Source organism: Mastomys coucha, unplaced genomic scaffold (genome assembly GCF_008632895.1).
Source record: "Mastomys coucha isolate ucsf_1 unplaced genomic scaffold, UCSF_Mcou_1 pScaffold14, whole genome shotgun sequence".
Taxonomy (NCBI): Eukaryota; Metazoa; Chordata; class Mammalia; order Rodentia; family Muridae; genus Mastomys; species Mastomys coucha.
This window is the reverse complement of record NW_022196896.1, coordinates 29,849,186-29,867,856: the sequence shown is the minus strand read 5'-3', so window position 1 is coordinate 29,867,856 and position 18,671 is coordinate 29,849,186. Positions and strand designations below refer to the sequence as shown.

Below are 18,671 nucleotides of genomic sequence, written 5' to 3'. Positions count from 1 at the left end.
CCTGGAAAAATTGCACAATATTGTCAGATAGATGGAACAGGATGAAAGTGCAAGTTACAGCCAACTTGGGGCAACTTGTATAAGCACATCATGCCAAGAATGTTAGGTTTCTGCTAAAACAGCAATAGGGACAGTAGCTTCTACTGAAAGCCAGACAGTGATTGAAGCCATCAATCGTGGCTTTGGTATGAGGTCCAAAGAAGCCTTGGCACAAGTGAGCGAATGCACGTCTGCCTAGCCCATCATTAGGCCAGTTCCCTCGGAACAATGCCTCTTACTGGAGACGGCGCTTGCCTCAGAAAGTGTCCACAAGTGTCTATGTGTCCAGAGTTATTTTAGGACTTAAGACACTCTGTGACATAGAGTCATGGGTTGACACCACACTCCTGCTCCATAGCTTGATTATTAAGTCACTTTTGCACTTGGCCCTAGGTTGAGCATTTGATGCAGAGCCAGGCTCACCCTGGCCAAGTAGATGTGCCTGGAGGCTATATGTTTAGCCACTCTATTTTTTCCCATCTACTCTTGTCATGATATGAAGAAAGGTCTGCGTAGGCAGAGAGGCGCATATTTGGGAGCCATGTAGTATGGTTCATTTAATTTTTAAGTTCAGTTTGGGCTTCATCTTTCTTTAAACATCAAGCTCTGTCTGCACCAATAACTAACTTTATACAATTACATGGGATTAAATGAAGTTTTTAGTACCTGCTTTAAAGTCCTTCTAGAAAGCTTAGCTCTTCCTTCCTGTGCCATAAGGCATTGAGAAGTTCCAGTAGCAGAATATTAGAGTCCACCATGTCCTCTTGAGTTTTCCCTGATAGGTCATCCTCTACCAGTGCCACATAGGCTGAGAGGAAGCTCCACCCCAGCCTTCCTGGGAAGGCTGATGTGGCTTCTACCACTGTACTTGGCCTTTGAGGCCTGGTGCTTAGAGTTCGTTCTACATTGTGTGAAAGACCGTGGTTGGGTCTTGGCCCAGTATAATTCTCTATCTGCCTTTTCTTTTATAGATGTCGAAGTGGTCTCATCCTGTAGTTTTCCACTAAATAAGAGCAAGGAATATGTTTTACCAAAGGGCTTGTCTTTTTTTTTTTTTTTTTTTTTTTTTTTTTTTTTTTTTTTTTTTTTTTTTTGAGTCCCAGAGGGAACCCTCAATGCCTTTGCTGTAGAATGACAGATAGTATCCAACTTGTATCCCACTTTCCCTTGGCTGGTCCTTTTCAAGCTATGGGAAATAAGATGGTAATTTTTGGAATGCTAATGGCTCGAAGCCTTTGATAGCACATCTCTGTCTTTAAAACCTTTTGCCAACAGCAGTTGCAGGCTGTGGTTTTCTTGTCTGTGTGAGATGACTAACAGTGTAGCACTCTTTTGTGGGGTTTGTGTTCACCTAGCACCCAAAACCACCTACTGGTTTCCGGCCTCCTTTATCAGCTAAAACCATCAGGCTTGAGCTGACATTTCAGCTGTTGAGCGGCTCCCATCCCCACCAAAGAAAGAATGTGCCGGGAGGAAGCAAAGGCTTGTTTGGCAATAGTTGTTCTTGCCATTTGGCCTGGAGAGAGATGTTCGGAGCCGTGCAAGACTGTGCAGTAACAGCTGGCAGGCACCGGGGTGTGACACTGCTTTTCAGTGATGACAGCCACTTACAGGAATGCTGCCAGATACAGCTGTTTAAAAGCCTTAATAAACAGCAAGTCAATACTAATCTTTGCCAAATTAATCTTTTCCCTGACAGCCCATCACAGCAATTATGTTTGGGCTTATTGTAAACACACAATTGTCAAACAGGGACATGCCAGACTTTAAAAATACTGTAGTTTTGTTCATAGAATGTTTAGAATTGTGTTTTTATTTTCTCCATAGGGTTGTTTTTCCATGTTATTATCTGGTCTTTTTTTTTTTAATCATTTTTGGCCTCATGTCAGTGTGAATGAAATTTCACTTTGGAAAGTCTTGGCTAGCAAGCTGTTGATAAAGGTGAACTAATCATGCTGATGGGCTTCTGTAATTAGCCCAGACTCTGATGATGTTGAAATACAACCTATCATTGCTCTTGGGTGTCTACCAAGGAACAAAGACTTCAACCACACTTAACGCATACTCTGAGGCTGGACACAAAGGGTTGGTTAAGTATAAAAATAGAAGGTGGATCTGACACTCTGTGCACACACTAGATGTCATTTCTTTAAACTCAGTACTAAAGGTCTTTCTTCTCTTGGGGTCCCAAACTCCCTCTGCTTCCTCTTCTCCCAGTACCTGGAGATGTATTTGTTCACAGAGAAATGGTGCCAGATGAAAGCATGAAAATCACCTTTGACTATCTTTTAAAAACAGTTATTTCTTCCTCCCCTGGTGTCATTTAGGTGGGATCCAGAAAATGAATCCTTTCTTCCTGTACCAACTCACCCCACTGAATCCTGTTCCTTCATCACTGTTTGATTTTAGCATCCATACATTTGTCTCCTGAGAGTTCTCTCTTGTTCTCAGCACTCCTACATGTCTAGCACCTTCTCTTTGCTTGCATATTCTTTATGTATCGAGGGTGTATATTATATATTCTGCTTGTCACGACTAGAAAAAAAAGTTTTCATTTCTTTCCTTCTTTCTTTCTCTCCTGCCTCACCCTCTCTGTTCTCTCTCTCTTTCTCTCTCTTTCTCTCTCTCATTGTCTCTCCCTCCCTCCCTCCTTCCCTTCCTTCCTTCCTTTCTTCCTTTCTTTTTTTGAGAAGTTTTACTCTAGTTGTGGCTGACCTGGAACTTGCTATGTAGACCCAGCTGACCTTGAACTAGAACCTATGCTCCTGCCTCAGGCTGGATTGAACTAGACCGGAATGCTAGAATGCTGCTGGGATTAAGCGTATGTGGCACCATGCCCTGCTCTTTCAAACCTTTGTAGTTTTAGGTATCATGGCGTGATATTTCCATCTTTTCTTCTTTATAATGCTTCCCTTTAATCAAATATTTAATTCATTTTTTATATTTGAAAGGAAACAGTACAATTTATGCGGAGGATGATTTGTGATGTTTTCTTGCTTTTTATAACATTAAATTTGAACCTACTGTGTGCTATAGTACTTCAGTTAGGGATATGAATATCACACTCAATTTCAGGGAGCCAGAGGGGGAGGGGAAGGTAGAGAGGGAGGGAGAGGAGAAGGGGGAGGAGGAGGGGGAGAGATTTTGGCCATCACTGACTTACATGAATTTACATACTTAGGGTCTGAACTTGTCCTACTTTTGTGTTGTGCTTTGTCACTGTTGTTCATTGTCCAACCATCAGCAGCACAGTTAGGGAGTTTCCTGTTCTTCTATACTCGCTTTAAAGGAGGATTAACAATAGTGTAAGAATGTAGTCAATGCCAACTCTACAAATAATATTGTGAGAACAACTATCTGTTGCAGGATTTCATGTTTTAGTAGATAGCAACTTCCCTCTAACAAAGACATTGTGATCTTCTGGAATCTGCCAGTTTACTATATTCCTTACGCAAGTTGGAGCTTTCTAAGACGCATTCTACATGGAGTAATGTGTAAACCATCTGTCAGTTACTTTTTGAATGTTTTTTGCTTAGTGCTTTGTAAAGTACTTCAAACAGCCTTAGAAATTATATTTAAAGCTACAGCTAAAAGTGAAGCTGTCTCTAGTTCCTACATCCATCTTTTGGTGGACGATAAAGATGGCTTCTTGTGCTGGTAAAAAGAGTGAGAACTGTCCAAGTCACATGAGTCGAGCTAATGACTTTTTGAGTAAGTGAGACAACTCTTTAGCGTGGAAGGAGATAGATGGTGGCACTAATCCTAAGTTTTGCATTCTTAAGTTTTAAAAATTTCTGTACAGTGAATCTGACCAGGACAGGATGCATTGCTTTGGTTAATCCTGGTGTTTTATGGACAGCCCTTGTCCCATGTAGAGGGACTTCTTGCCTCTAAGAAAGCAAAAAATAATTATCACAGAAGACAACTTCCTCTTTGCCTATGTTCCTGAATTGGATCCCCCTGCAAATTATGATGTGACTCATTTCCCATTGTCATCTCCCACGCATGTAGATGTAACTCAGGGTTCTATAGTACAGGCTTTCCTTCTGTTAGAGATGTAACCCAGCCCTCCCCTCTGGCACAGTGTTTTCTTCCTCTGCTTAGCCACCATTCTCATTTTGGATAGACTAGTGATGATACTTTATTTTCAGTACCATTGTTGAATCCTAGAATGGCTTTGATCTCTACCCAGGAGCCACTGCTTCTTTGGGTAACAAGTTATATAAGTTTATTATAGTGTATAAGTTATGTGTGTCTGAAGATGGCAGAATTAAAAACAACCAATTTCTTTGGTTAGTGAGTAACACTCAAGAGGTTCTGTGAAAGAGCCTTTGAAGCCATCACAGCTGTTAATACCTGCTGTGCTATGTCACTTCTGGCTTGATGCTTACATGAGATTCCTCATTTCACTGGGCATGTCCTTTCAAGTCTGATGAATCTCCAAGTAGAATACAGTCATGTACAGTAAGCATTTAATTGATAATATATTTCATATTTTATATATTTTGTCTTTTTGTCTGCTGGGGAAAGCTGCAGACAATTTCCTGACAAACCTCTTGTCTTAGCTGGTAGGAATCTCCTCAGTTTAGACTTAATGGAGGGGAAGCTATTCTTTATCATAATACAATAATAAAATACTTTGGTTAATTAGTAGTGCTGGGATATTTCTAAAATACTAAACACCCAAACAATAAACTGGGAGGCTAATCACATGAATTCTTACATAGTATCAAGACAGGAACGTTTGAGCTCTCAACCCCAGTTATTTTAATAATAACACTGGATCTGCATTATTTATTAGTTATTACATGCCGACTGATTCAGTGTTGTACAGTGTCTGAAAATCAATCCAAAGCAAGCAAGCCTTTTGTCTTTTTAATTTTGACTGGATTACATGACATATTTGTATTTAAATTGCTAAGGTTATTTCATACATTCCACAAAACCGCCATTCTCTTCATGTCCAGCCAGATGAATTTACATGACAGAAGCCCGTGGAAGGGGACATTTGCTCACCCCTCCCTTCTGCTATCAGAACTATGCAGACCCCTCCTAGCAAATCTCTAGTGGAGATCCAGGATTCATGGAAAAGGACGACAGTGGAGAGGAGAGGGACAGCAGGACTATCAGTTTCTAGCAACTGCTTCCAGTGTCCGTGTTTTTCCTATTTCTTTAGCAGATCTGATTAGTAGCCCTTCGTTTTTAGATTGATTCTGGACACGATAACCTCCTTTGATTTCTTCCTGAACACTTGGTCAATTCTTAAATGTTTTCTGCATGCCACGAGAAGCATGTGGCTTTTTGAATTTTGGGTGATTCAATTTGAATTTGGTTTTTAGCAGGTGTGTGTGTGTGTGTGTGTGTGTGTGTGTGTGTGTGTGCGCGCGCGTGGTATGTGGTATGGTGGTGAGTGTTTTGGAATTGAGAAGTGAGAAACAGCTTTTTATCTTTTTAGGAACAGGATGCACTGGTGCTTGCTTCGGCTTGGCAAGGGTGAGACCTCCGGAGCAATTCTGTTGTATTGTTCAAGAAAAGAAGATGGCTAAGTAGAATTGTTTTTCATTTATGTCAACAAAAGATATGCAAAAATACAGATTCGTTGCTCTATTTTGCTACTAAATGAAAAGCAGATTTGGTTTTATTCATGTCACTGTAAAAACTAAATAAGTATTCACACCAAGCATGGATTTTTTTTTTTTTTTTTTTTGCCAGCAAAAATTAAAACATCAATGAAACTTCTTTCAAATACTAACAAATTTACTTACAAACACCTATATTTATTATTTCATAAATAGGCGCAACAAGTTCCATAAAAAAAAGAGGAAAACGATTAAATACAGACACGGTATGAAGAAACAGTAACACAGAGCCATAGATAAAGATGATCACTTAGCGCTTTTTGATCTGTTTCTGCAGCTAAGATACCAGGTGAGCATTTGGCAGCTTTATACATAAAAGGACTTAGATGACATTTACTAATCATTACACAAAAGTGATACAAAAAAGGATTTTTCCTGCAATACAAAATAAATGTGTTTGCGCTTTCCTCCACACTAGCTTCTTTTTGTCTGATCAATAAGACAAAGCCAATTTGTTTTTAAATTAAAATCATTTGGGTATATTTTTCAAGTATTTTGAAAATATAGAACTATTAGTCAGTTGTTTTTAAAAATGAAGTAAAAATATGAATGTTTGCCAATTTAACCCCTCTGTGAAATCAACAAACTGGGGTGAGCCAGTTTCAAATTACAATTTAGCTACAAAAACATTCACATTTTATACTCTAGGAGAGTGTAACATAGATGCTATTTACAAACTTGCTATGACTGCTACATCAAGCCATTTAAAAAGTCTTTAGTAGTTTCATATAAACACCCATTATGAAAACCAATGGAAAACCCAGGACCATTACCCCAGACATCTACCGTTGCTAAGGCAGTTACTAGAGCGGCAGCACTTCACAGCAAACCAACAGAAATCAGAATGGTCCGTACTTCCTTCAGGGAAGAGGAACAATGTCCAGAAAAGATTAAAAAAATAATAAAGAAGCATGACTATTTCTTCCAGCGTGGGCGACCCACAAGCTCACATGGTCCTAAGTGCTTAGCAACTTGTATTTTCTAATCAAATGAAGATCTGCTTTGAGTGCGCAAAGCAATCTGTGGTGAAAAGATTTCCCTGAATTCCTCAGTGGAAAGGAGAGGTGTTGAGATTTTCAGGTGAGGTACAGTGCTTTGTCCCTCTGCATGCCCCTGTGTGGAGAGAAAACATTGTTACAAAAAAATCAGAAGCACAGTGGGAGGGGGTGCTAGAGGGAGTCAGGGTGGTGAAGGTAGTATTATTTCCGCTAGCTGAGGGAAAGCGCACAGGTAGTGGATCTAAATCCCTAGCAAAGAGAAGATGGTGGCTCTACTTTTTCTTTGGACCTTACTTTTCTGAAGCCTTCCTGGACGTGAGACCCCTCTCTCACACTGAGGCGCATGCTGTGAGACTCCCCACCACCAGGTGGCGATGGTCGGCTGCTTACCCACTACTGCAGTAGTCGGTACTCCAGTCCACCGGCTGTGGGGGCGGATTTCTGCACCCAGAACGCACATACTCCATCGCTTGGGTGACAACTTGTGCGGCTGTAGATGTAGGGTTGATAATAGTCTGATAGTCCGGCTGAAGAGTAAATCCCTGAGGAAAAGCAAATCTACATTTGAGAAAAGGCGATACCTTTTAAAGAAAAAAGCAGAGACATAGTTATCCACGCCCGCAAATCTGATAGGCCACCTCACTTCTGCAGGAACCAGTTGAAGGGGCTCCCTGACTTAAAATAAAAAAGAAACACCCAACACCTCATTATTCTTATCTTTCCTTCGTTTAACCAGGTGTCCAAAACCCTTTCATTATACCCTTGGGCAGATAAATTGAGTTGGGAAACAATTTAAAATATAGAAAAGCCAACTCAATCTAAGCAAAGGGAGAATGACCTTAAGCTCTTCACAGTTGATGTTTTCTATCAACCTGAAGATACATTAATGGTTAATCCCCAGGATAAGCAACAGAGCCTTCCTGGAGGATACAGGCAGCAGGTGGCTGAGAGTTTTATTAGGCTATACCTATTCACACATTGTTACTCAAAACCCTTTTCTTCATTCAGTCACAATGGGGCCATCTGCTTCTTCTTCTTTATTTGTATTTCTCTATCAGCTAAAAATTTCAACCAAAGAGGTTTTTTTTTTGTTTCGTTTTTTGTTTTCAAATCAGTTGTTGGACTAATACAGAGACAGAAAACAACTTGCCATTGGAAAACACAGGGAATAAAATATGTAAAGACAGCAAATATTTTTAATTGAAAAATCTCTTAGCTGGCAAACAATACTCAGACTTCAGGAAGATTCTTTTAATTCACTAGTGGCGAAGTGTTGACTTTTAATCCCAGCAAAGCTATTAAAAATTCAAGGACAGAATCTCTGAAGTATATAGCTATGTCTGGTAAACAAAAAGCATTATACACAATTTATTTTTAGCTTATCAGGTGAATTCAAGAGCAGCAGAAGCAGATTTTGCTGGAAGTGACCGCAGAAAGAGAATTAATCTCATGGTTGTCTCTGCAACAGATTCTAGCTGTGGTTTTTAACATCCAAGAAATCAAGACTAAAAATGAACCACGCACAATTTAGTTTCAAGTAGCTTTGGAAGGTGAAATATTATTGACATATTCTTTCAACTAAGCAGGATGGTGGGAGGGTTGATTTTTAAATAAGATATTTCCTTAGAATTTTCCTCATGTGTAGGTGGTCCCTCACATAGTGATTTGAAGACCACATCTGCTCTCAATCTTCCTTAACCCTCTGGTTGGCTTCTAGAGATCTACTGATTTACCATTCCATTGATAAAGATTGTATAGACCTGTGGTTACATCTACTCTCACTGAAACTGTGGAGAGACAAAATTCAGGGTGATGATGGGTAACAAGTCATCAAAAAGTCCAGAGTTTAGTAATACTGGTTGTTGACCCAGCACACACTTAAAGCAATAGATTTCCTAAGTAACAACTGCCTTGGAGGAGGCATTCCTGAACTGAGGCCCTTGTAGCAATGGCTGAAGGCATCTTCCTGAGGGGAGGCAGCTGTCACTGGCTTCCCAGCCCAGATGGAACCTTTCTCTAGGTCTTCCTGGATTCCCAGCATGGAAGGAGCCTTGCTGGCCTCAGTGAAAAATCTTCATTTCCTCTGGTCCTGACCTGCTGCCTACCTTCTCAGTTTCTGTCTTTGGGTCCAGTGTGATAGTAGGTAGATCGAGAGCAGAAGGAAGCTCTGAGAGACCCTGTATTGGTTTCTTTCACCACTGAGCTCATTGACAGGCGAGGATCACTGTTTGCAGTGCTTGTTGGATAGTCTCAGGGCCTAGCCCACAACAGTGGCTTGATAAATCATGTTTTTCAATAAAGAAAGATAATTTGATGCTCCAGTAAAAAAGGCAAATATGATCATGTAAATGGAAAAAATTATTTCTCTCTTTAGTGTTCTCTGTTGGATTTTTTTTTTGGACACAACTGACAAATGCTGACTTAAAAGCAAACAAGGATCAAAATAAATAGTAAGTAGAAATATTCCAAGTTAGTTGAAGGTACAGACACATAGAATAAATAGTTCTACAGGTTGAGTCAGAAAATCGGGAAAACATTTTTTTTTAAATTAATAGTTTAAAACAAAATTATGTATTATCTACAAAGTTCCAACATGGAAAATTATGCTACCTTCAAAATCTACATTTGAATAAATCACTTCTTCCTAACAACCAAGGACCAAGAAAAATACTGGTATAGAATGAAGTAATAGTATTTAACGTTAGTTTACTTTCAACATAGAAATGGAAACATTCCTCAGAACACTGTATAAAAAGATGCTAAGGTCAACCTTTGAGCTGAGTACATGTCTATTATGGATGTAAATAGGAAACAACAATGGTGGTATAAATTTTTTGAAACATGTTTGCTTAGCAGTCTAATTAAACGAGGCTGAATATTTTGCATTTTAATGCTCAGGAGAAAAATCACCAACTGTTTTATAGCATGCCTGGAATTTTAAATTTTATTTTCTGGTGCCAGATTGAAATAAAAATAGGAAACATGATAAAGATTAATTTGATGTCAGAAGGGACATTTGCTCTTTAATTAGATTTCTGTAGCCCTCACTGTTTTGTTTTGCTACATAGCAAGTCTGAGAAAGCCTGTAGAGCCATGAAACAGTGATCCTGAGAACCACACGCTCCTGCAAACTAATTTCATTTCCTGTCTGTCTGGAGAGGTATTTTCAACAGGCATCAATGTTTTGTCTTTATGGCTGATTTATTCATCAATCTCAATGTGATTTAAAGAAAAAGAAAATCTTAAAATTACACCCAAATCCTAAAGCAGCTGTTTATTACACAAGGAAATTGAAAATCTGTCTGTGGTATCATACAAAGATTTTTTTTTCTTAAGGTTATAAAGGAAGTTGACAGATATTAATGATTTTTTTCTCTTGATCTCACTCAACAATAAAAGTGCACTGAGAGACAGAAAGAAAACTGAAACAACAACAACACCAAAAGTAGGTCCATGAATTCAATGTGTAATAAGATATTCTTCAAGAAAATAATGGAATATTATTCCTGGTACATTAACAATCATTTTTTGTTGGAAAAATTTATTTTTCAAAGGGATAATAGAGTATCCAAAGTGATACTGAAATGTGAGACCACCTTTAAAAAAGTACAGTAGCCATTATTTTTATTTTGTCTCTCTTTCGGTACTTAGACAGGAATGTGGTCAACATATTAGGAAGCAAATAGCTTCAGGATAAAGATGGATTGGGTGGTGAATCAGACAGGTCAACTTGAATCTACTGCTAAAATCTCATTCATGATGTGAACAGTGGACCCGACACACTGTTGAGAGTGTACCACATCCCATCAGTGTGTGCCAACTCTTCCATCTTGCTTTAGATGGTCAGCTGACAAGAGCTTCTAGTCTTTCTAATCTGCAGGTTCCTTGCCCTGTCTACCTGCCCATGACTCATACACTGTCTCTATGATTTTCCTCTCCTAGAATCTGTTTTTCTGGTTACTGGTCTTTGCTGGAATGTCTGTACACCCTTCCTATCTTCCAGGGTTTAAAGGTTGCATCCCTGGTCCCTGAGCCTCCAAGGAGGGCGATGAGAGTGCTTTCTGTCCTTCCTCCACGAACTTGTGTCTTCCCGAGTCATTGCCATAGGATTTCTATCCATTGTCTTCTTATTATGATTGTTATCATGTTCTAAGTTCCAATGCCAGGGAGCAAGGCTTTCTTTCCCTGGACTCCTAGATCACTTAAGTTTCAGAGTCTGGGCAATGCCTGGCACATATTAGGACACGTTCAACTTATTTTTGTCATATCAACTGTTTTTAAACTTCCAAGGAATTAAAGAGTGTGCAGCTAAATGTACAATTCCTTCAAACAGTATAATACACTACTCATTTAATTTCTCAGAGCTTTATTATTCCATAGTTATTTTACTAACAGGTCACATGGTCAAGGCATCGTTGAAAGTGATTTTAGCCAGTGCCATTTTGGTAGCTATTTTTCTTCATTGTGAGCTCATTCCATTATCTTTTATTGTGATCTCTATCCCCGTGTACTTGTTGAAATACGTTGTTCCTTGACTTATCTTCCTACTGGTGTGTGTGAACTCTGCTGGGCTGATAAAAAGGGAGGTGTTTAGGTTGCATTTCACCCTATGCAACCACAGCTCTAATGCACCCCTTAGGGGTGGGAGGATGCATCCTAAGATGGGGTCTCCAGCTCCAGTGAGAAATGATGCAGACTGAGGCTGAAGCTCGTGTTCCTTAACTCATGGATACCCAGACGCTGCTGGGAAGTGTGAGGAATCAGGAGTGGGACAGTGATGACTGAGCCCAGGGCAGTGGGGCAGGGAGACAGGAGAACTGGAGCTTTGCTTAGTCAGGGAGGCACAGTGGCACAGGGGCCTTCTGCAGGAGATTTAGAAAGCCTAGCTCTATATGACAAATGCTTCCCCCACTGCAGTTCTTCATGAGATGGTCTTTGCTTGTCCATACTGCTTATTTAGTATTCATCATGGAAAATGGGTTTATACGACTTACTCAGGGTGGACCAGAGATTAAATACCTTCTGAAGGAAGTAATGTCCAGAAAGAGAAGCTGATTGGCCAAACCTTTGGGGTCTGCCCGTCTACGATACCTTGTTGGCATGGAGAATTTTGTGCTACCTGACTAATGGTCGTGCTCTTCAGGTGGGGTGCTGTAGTCATGAGCTCCAGGACAGTGACTAGTTGGGAACCGATGAAGTGCCTATTGGTCTCAGATATGAGAATAGTGGGGTTTCTAAATCCATTCAATCTTCCCAGGTTTTGTTTGGTGACATGGTTCTACTTGTCCACAAGTCCTCCTCTTTTATTTTTTAAAGGGGTTGTGTCATTGGAGTCACTGTGGGTAGAACATGAGACTCTTAGTCTCAGATTCGTGGGTTCAAGTCCCACACTGGATGCCAGTGGCTGGTCTATGTACCAGATGCTATCTGCAAACATGAGCTGGGAAGAGGGATCTGATCTAGGAGAGCTGCCTGGGTCTCTTCTGCAGTCACTGGTGTTCTGGAGTCAGTATGGCACAGCTACACACTATGCTGCAGTGGGCCAGCAGGGCACAAAGGCTAGGAGCCACTGTTGGTGCCATTGAGTGGGAGATGAGAGCAGTAGTCTCTAGCATCTGCCAGTTGTGAAATCCTTGGGAGAGAACTCTCTTCTCCAAAGTGTTATAGCTCTATATGACAGACAGCTTTTAATGAAATAACTTTCATGTGCCATTTATTCCTTGTGGACAGGATCTTAGAGACATTTTAGGGTGGGTCAGGGTCTAAAGGAAGATGTTTTCTGTTGGTCTAAGATGTTAGGGACACCTCGTCTGCATTTGGAGGAGCTTAAAGCACTACCACGACAAGCCTGATTCTCACAGTCTTCTCCATGACATGTGGTGGTCATATGTTTCAGGACAGGAACCTGGTCAGGAGTAGAAACAACTATGTTTTCATGTAGGAGGGTACCAGGATGTGAGACTGTGAAAGGAAGCTTGTTCCCCAGTTGAACTGAGGCTTGAAGCCCTGGAAACCCTGAAGGGACAGTAGCTGCTTTGCCTGTACCCAGGCACCAGACTAGTCACAGTCACAGCCCCCCATAGATTCGTGGCCATCATTTCCATAAAGGTACCACCCCAAACCCCTCCACATGACTTGCAGTCATGTAGGCTCAAGACAGATCTCCATTTTAATGAGGTACCTAGAGGCCTGGAGGGCTTATCTGACAAGCTTTCCTTCCTTGATATTCTTCCCTGCAAAAGGTGCTTCATCTCAGGCTCATCCTGAGAAGTGGGGTATGGGTTTACACAGCCACTTTCTGGGTGTCGATAAGTGTCTTAAAAACATGGGCTGCCTCTTTTCATTGGAATCCTCCATGGGGAACCATGGAGAAGGCCTTCGCCTACAGAGCTGCCATCTAATCTCCAGTAGAAAGACTCCCAGTCAGGACTGCCACCAAGTTCAAGCCAAACCCAAGACTGCCACCATCAAGGCAAGGACTCCTCACTGTGGCACTAGCAGAGCTCCCCTCCTTACCTCTCCTTCCCTAAGCCAGATCCAGCTCACAGGGACCCCCACTCCATCCTCAGCTCTTCTGCTCCATCCAGTGGTGCCTGCATGTCCAAGAGCCTGAGAACCAGATAGCTCTGGCCTCGTCACAGGTCTGGGGACCCCCGAGACAGCTCAGGTTGTCCTGAGCCTCAGACTGCACTTACCCACCACCAGAGTGGTGTCCCAGAGCTTCCCTAAAGGCCGACATTTGCCCAGTGACTGCGCGGAGGTAAGTTTGGTCAACTTCTGCTCCCTGAGTGGCTACGCCCTGTGGCAGAACAGACACAGGACAGCAACAACTCTACACTGGCATTTCTGAATTCACTCAACCTTACCAAATTTTCTGTCTGATGGCACAGTCCACTGCTCCACAGGGGTATACTGACACAACTAACTTATAGACTAAAAAGTACCTTGTTCAAAACAATGAGTTATTCATTTCCCCCCTATATTAAGACTTTTGTGTGTTGGAATTAATTCTTGAGTTTGTACAAGTAGACTTTTGTAATTCTGAAAGAGTTGAAAAGTATTCATGGTGACTTTTACATTATTCAAAGTGTTAATATAGGAAAGAGTGAACAAATTAGGAAAGGGTCTTTGTTCTGGGTATTTCTGTCCCTCTGCTTGGGGGACAAAATTGTGTCTTTGTACTATTTTTCCTTGAAAAGAAGTAGATAAACTAGTGCACAGTAATTACCACATGGCCTGGAGCCCACAGCACCTGCAAGTAGGTGTCAACCCCCCCTAGTGAAAGTGACCGCTCTCAAATTGCTTACTCATCATGCAACTACCATTGACTTCCTAAAATAAGAAGGCATTTGATGGTGTCCAATTCCTTGTGAGTAATGTCTGATGCAAAGGGTGAAGATTCTACCACATGAACATCCCTTGGTCATAATGCATTTGGAGACCCTGCTGGAGGTCGGAAACTGTGACCACCACGGTAAGCTCTAGTGAGTCAGCTTTAGCAACTGGGTGTGGTGTGTAGGTAAGACAGTTAGCTGTTAATGCATTGGTTTAAGAGCCAAAGAAGACAGTGAGTTGATGAACTTCTTTGTTTTTCATAAAAGGTTTGATTTGAGAAGAAACTAAGATTTAAAGGCATTCTAGAGTCTTAGAAGACACAGGGTTTCTGTTCCAAGTTTGCTAGTAATCTCCAAGAAAGCTCAAGGCTGAGGCAGGAGCTAAGCATTAGGCAATGTGCTTCTGAGTTCTGATTGGATCTGGATTTGAATTTAAGCTCTCACCTTGTGAGCTTATTAATCTAACCTTCCAAGCCTCAGTTTCCTCATTCATCAAACAAGGACAGGACTAGCACTGGACCTGCAAAGTTTCTAAGAATGTAAGTACTGCTTCGATGTAGTGAGCCTTCAGAAACCTTGTCTACAACAACCACATAAACTTTGTTTTGTCCTGCCCGGACATGCTTCATCCTTCTGCCTCTCCTAAGGTAAGCATGTGTTCATTCTGTGTACAAACAGCTACATGTGAATTTTGCAGAAAGCTGTGTGTAGTGCCTATTCCTAGTTGTCAACTTGACTATATCTGAAATGAACTAGAATCCAGAATTAGAAGGCTCGCCTGAGGCTGAGGGATACAAGTTTCCAACCTGAATCTTGGCATGGAGCTCTTGAGGTATAGTGGCTATGAATCCCAGAGGATTAAGATAGGAAGATCTATGAGTTCAGGATCATCTGGGATTAGAGTTGTGGTGGCATAGTGGCTATGAATCCTGGAAGATTAAGATCGGAAGATCTACGAGTTCAAGCAAGGTCATCTGGGATTAAAGGTGTGGTGGCACACACCTTTAATCTGAGCCACACCTTTTTCCGGAGACCTATATAAGGACACTGGAAGAAGGAAGGCTGGCTCTGCTTTGCCTGCTTGCCTTGTGGGACTGAGAAACTGCTGGATCCTTGGACTTCCATTCACACCTGCTGCCTACCATTGTTGGGAGTTGATTGTTGGGAGTTGGACTACAGACTGTAAGTCATCAATAAATTCCTTTACTACATAGAGACTACCATAAGTTCTGTGACTCTAGAGAACCCTGACTAAGACACTGTGCTTACGCATTTTCTCCCAGCTCTGGGAAAAGCATAACTGAATGGTAAAGGCGGTGGTTAAGTTTACTATGATTTCCAGGTTTTACCTTTGCCTACTTTCGAAAGTGAGCTTTTGGAGCATGTGAATAGTTTATGTTTCACTGAGTTTGTAGAGTATGCTTGTAATTCTCAAATTAGAAAAGAACATCAAAATCTAAAAAAAAAAAGAAAAGATCTGAAAGGAAAATTTGATTTCAAATAAAAATTGAACAAAATTACCCAGAAACCTTTCATGTTTTCTTATTTATGCAGAGGACAGATCCTCTCCCTCTCCAGCAAGCAACACACACATACCTTTGTACTACTGGGGCTTAGACACAGGGGCTGTTACATGTTGAAAAGGTACTCATTCCAGGCTCTTTGTATACATTTCTAAATGGAGCTGTAGTTCCTATTTGGTTCTTACTGTTTCTAGAACTCTACTAAATTTGGAATTCAATCTGATTTCATTTTGTTCCAATTATTGAACGCAAAGGTCATCACAGTCAAGAAAGCCTCATTTCCTAATGACGTTAGAAAGGAATTACAGACTCTGCTTCAACAAGATCTACAAGACACATGGCATCTTAGCACATGTTAGCACTAAAGAAACAAACCAGAAATAAAGGGGCTACTGAAAGCGGTGATTTGAGAGGAAGGGCTATCAATGCCTGATTTTGACAACTTACCTCTCGTAAGGTCTATTTTCCAGATGTAAGTCTGTCAACTATCCAAGGTCTCTCTCCTTTCCAATAGACTAGCCATTGCTTGATATCGGGCATCCCTCTCCCCCAGCACCCACAGAACCCATGTAGAGACTTACTTGTTGCATGGTTGGTGAGTGTAAGGCAGTCTGGACCTGCATGGGGAGCTGACTCCCAAGGGGCTGCTGCATGGCAAGCGGCTGATGCTGCTGCATGGTGAGATGCTGATGAAGAGGTGGGCTGATCTGGAGGGGCGGTGGTGGGGACACGGCCATGTTGGCTATGGAGACAGTCACTGGCATTTGGTTATTGGGCTTAGGTGCTATGTTTCTGGGGAGGCTCGGATGCATGGCAGTGAGCTGAGGAGTCATTCCTGGTTGTTGGTGATAGTGAGAACTTAGGTACAGAGCAGAGTGGGCCTGGCTGGGCCCATGGAACACTGACGGCTTTGAGTTGACCAGCTGGGGTGGCTGAGATGTCTTAACATCAACAGGATCATTGTAGCTCTGCAGAGGGAACAAAGAAGAGTGGTGTTACAAGACAGGTTTCTAAGCATGATGCTATTCCCAGAGTGTTTGTGAATTTTTTCAAGGACTTTCATAAGAATCAACACCCATAACTATTCTAAGGATATATCTAAGGATATCTAAGGATATCTAAGGATAGTTCCATTGTTAACTTATACAACAGAGTTTCTAACCCACTCCTTTATTAACTCTAAAACAAGCCATGATGGCATTTTTATTCCTTTATCTTTGCCTAAATGCTCTATTCTTACTGACTGGTCATCCAAGAAAAGATAGAAAGATGCAGGGGAAACCATTAGCACCGTAAGTTATCTCACTTTCAAAGTAATTCAGTTCAGCTCTTGTACTGATCACATGTTTAGTTTCTTTGTGCTGTCAAAGAGCCTTGGTCCTAGATATTTCCACAAAGAAAACAAAGTGGATTGATAGCAGTGGCTGTGGAAGAAGTCTAAAATACCTCCCAAAAGTCATGGAAAATCATATTAATATGTCTTCAAAGAAACTGTAGAACACATCTTAATTTTTCTTTTAAAAGGAAATTGGTGATAAATTGTCTTCACTAATGAAGTGGATAAAAATACCTTCTCTTTGATATTTTAGCCTCCATCACAAATTAATATAGTCTTGCCCTAATTTTTCTACACCTGATAACTTCTTAATTGACTGAAAAACCAGGCACTTCAGTGGCAGCTGAAAGGAATCAAAGACTAGCCCTGTGGCATCACCTCCTGGGGAAGAACCTAGCTCTTCATTTCCTGAGAGAAGAGACTGATAAACAGGGCAGTGTGGGAATCCAAGTGGAGGGGAAGGGTCAGTTGTGCTTCTGGAGATGAAAAGCCACCTTTGCCAAGCCTGCCTTGGGGATTCACATAGACGTTTACACGTGATCTTGATGTGCCTCTTTGGTTCACAAGTCAGCTCTGTGCTTAAGCTCTGACCACCACCAACAGCCAAGGTGAGTCCTCTTTTAGCAATGCAGGGATGGTGTGCCCATGAAAGCCTTGATGTCCCTCCTGCTTGGACAATGCTACTCTCTATCCATAACCTGCACTATGGATAGGAAGTCAACATAAGCTAGCCATTATGACAGTCCAGTCTGAAGCACTATGAGCCATGTAGTACAGACACTCCCAGGGATACTGAGAAAGTAAAGGACTCACAGTACGAATGATGCTCCTGTGTGTGTCGGATTCCTTGCCTTTGCCCATTGTGGTTGGTGATTCTCAATCCCTTATTATTGTTTTATAGGAAGAATATATAATGACCCCTTAGAAAATATGCCAAAAGAGTGCATGTATGAAAATGTCATGATAAAATAAGGAAATAGATGATTACATAGATCCACAACAGGTCAAAATGCAGATAATGTCATGGTGGGGTACCTATCCCTGATTGCTACATCTGAAATACAATCTCTATGCACAAGGTTCAAGAAATATCACTGAAGAGAGGGAAGAAAGATTGTAAGAGAAGGGGAGCAGGACATCTGATTCAGGATAGTGCCTTCTAGATGACATAGATGCTGAAACCATGGAAGCTCAATCGTATGGCTACCTAAACCAGACCTGCACAATTACAGCATTAATCACTACGCAAATACAAATGGGTGTATAAGAATGTCAGGATGAAATAAAAAAGGCTACTATAGAGATCTACAGCAGGTCCAAAAGCAGAGAATGTCATTTGAAGGAGCTCAAGATAGACAGCTTCATTATCATAGGCCCGTCTGAAGCACTGTGAGCTACAGATGCATACATACACACATGCACACACACACACACACACACACACACACACACACAAACACACATTCATACACACACCCATACATACACACACATACACTCACACCTCACCCCATATCACAGGAATGCTCGAGGAGGTTAAATTTTCTATTCAGAGCTGATAGAGAGCATACCATACCCAAGGAGACCTATCCACCCTCCACCTTCCAAGACAATTTTCATTAGTAGAATTGGAACACAAGTTTGTATTCCTTGTATTCTATAATAAGCTCAAAGTGCCAAAACTTGTTCATCAAGAATTTGTAAAAGGGTCTGCAGACAGAAAGTGTTTATGAAATGTAGTTCCAGAGGATGCTTTCTTTTTTAAAATTTTTTTATTTTATTAGATATTTTCTTTATTTACA

General features: G+C 41.1%; 1 protein-coding gene across 1 annotated transcript in view; it reads right to left on the bottom strand.

The window, feature by feature from the left end:
- Positions 1–5,586: 5,586 nt before the first annotated feature.
- The window catches only part of Tox (thymocyte selection associated high mobility group box), a 314,765-nt gene continuing 301,680 nt past the window's right edge, over positions 5,587–18,671 (bottom strand). Inside the window, exons 8-10 of the mRNA XM_031366679.1 lie at positions 16,115–16,501; positions 7,067–7,218; positions 5,587–6,791 (exon numbers count right to left, since the gene is read on the bottom strand). Coding sequence (XP_031222539.1) covers positions 6,755–6,791; positions 7,067–7,218; positions 16,115–16,501 — 576 coding nt within the window. The 3' untranslated portion in view covers positions 5,587–6,754. The remainder of the gene's footprint in view (positions 6,792–7,066; positions 7,219–16,114; positions 16,502–18,671) is intronic.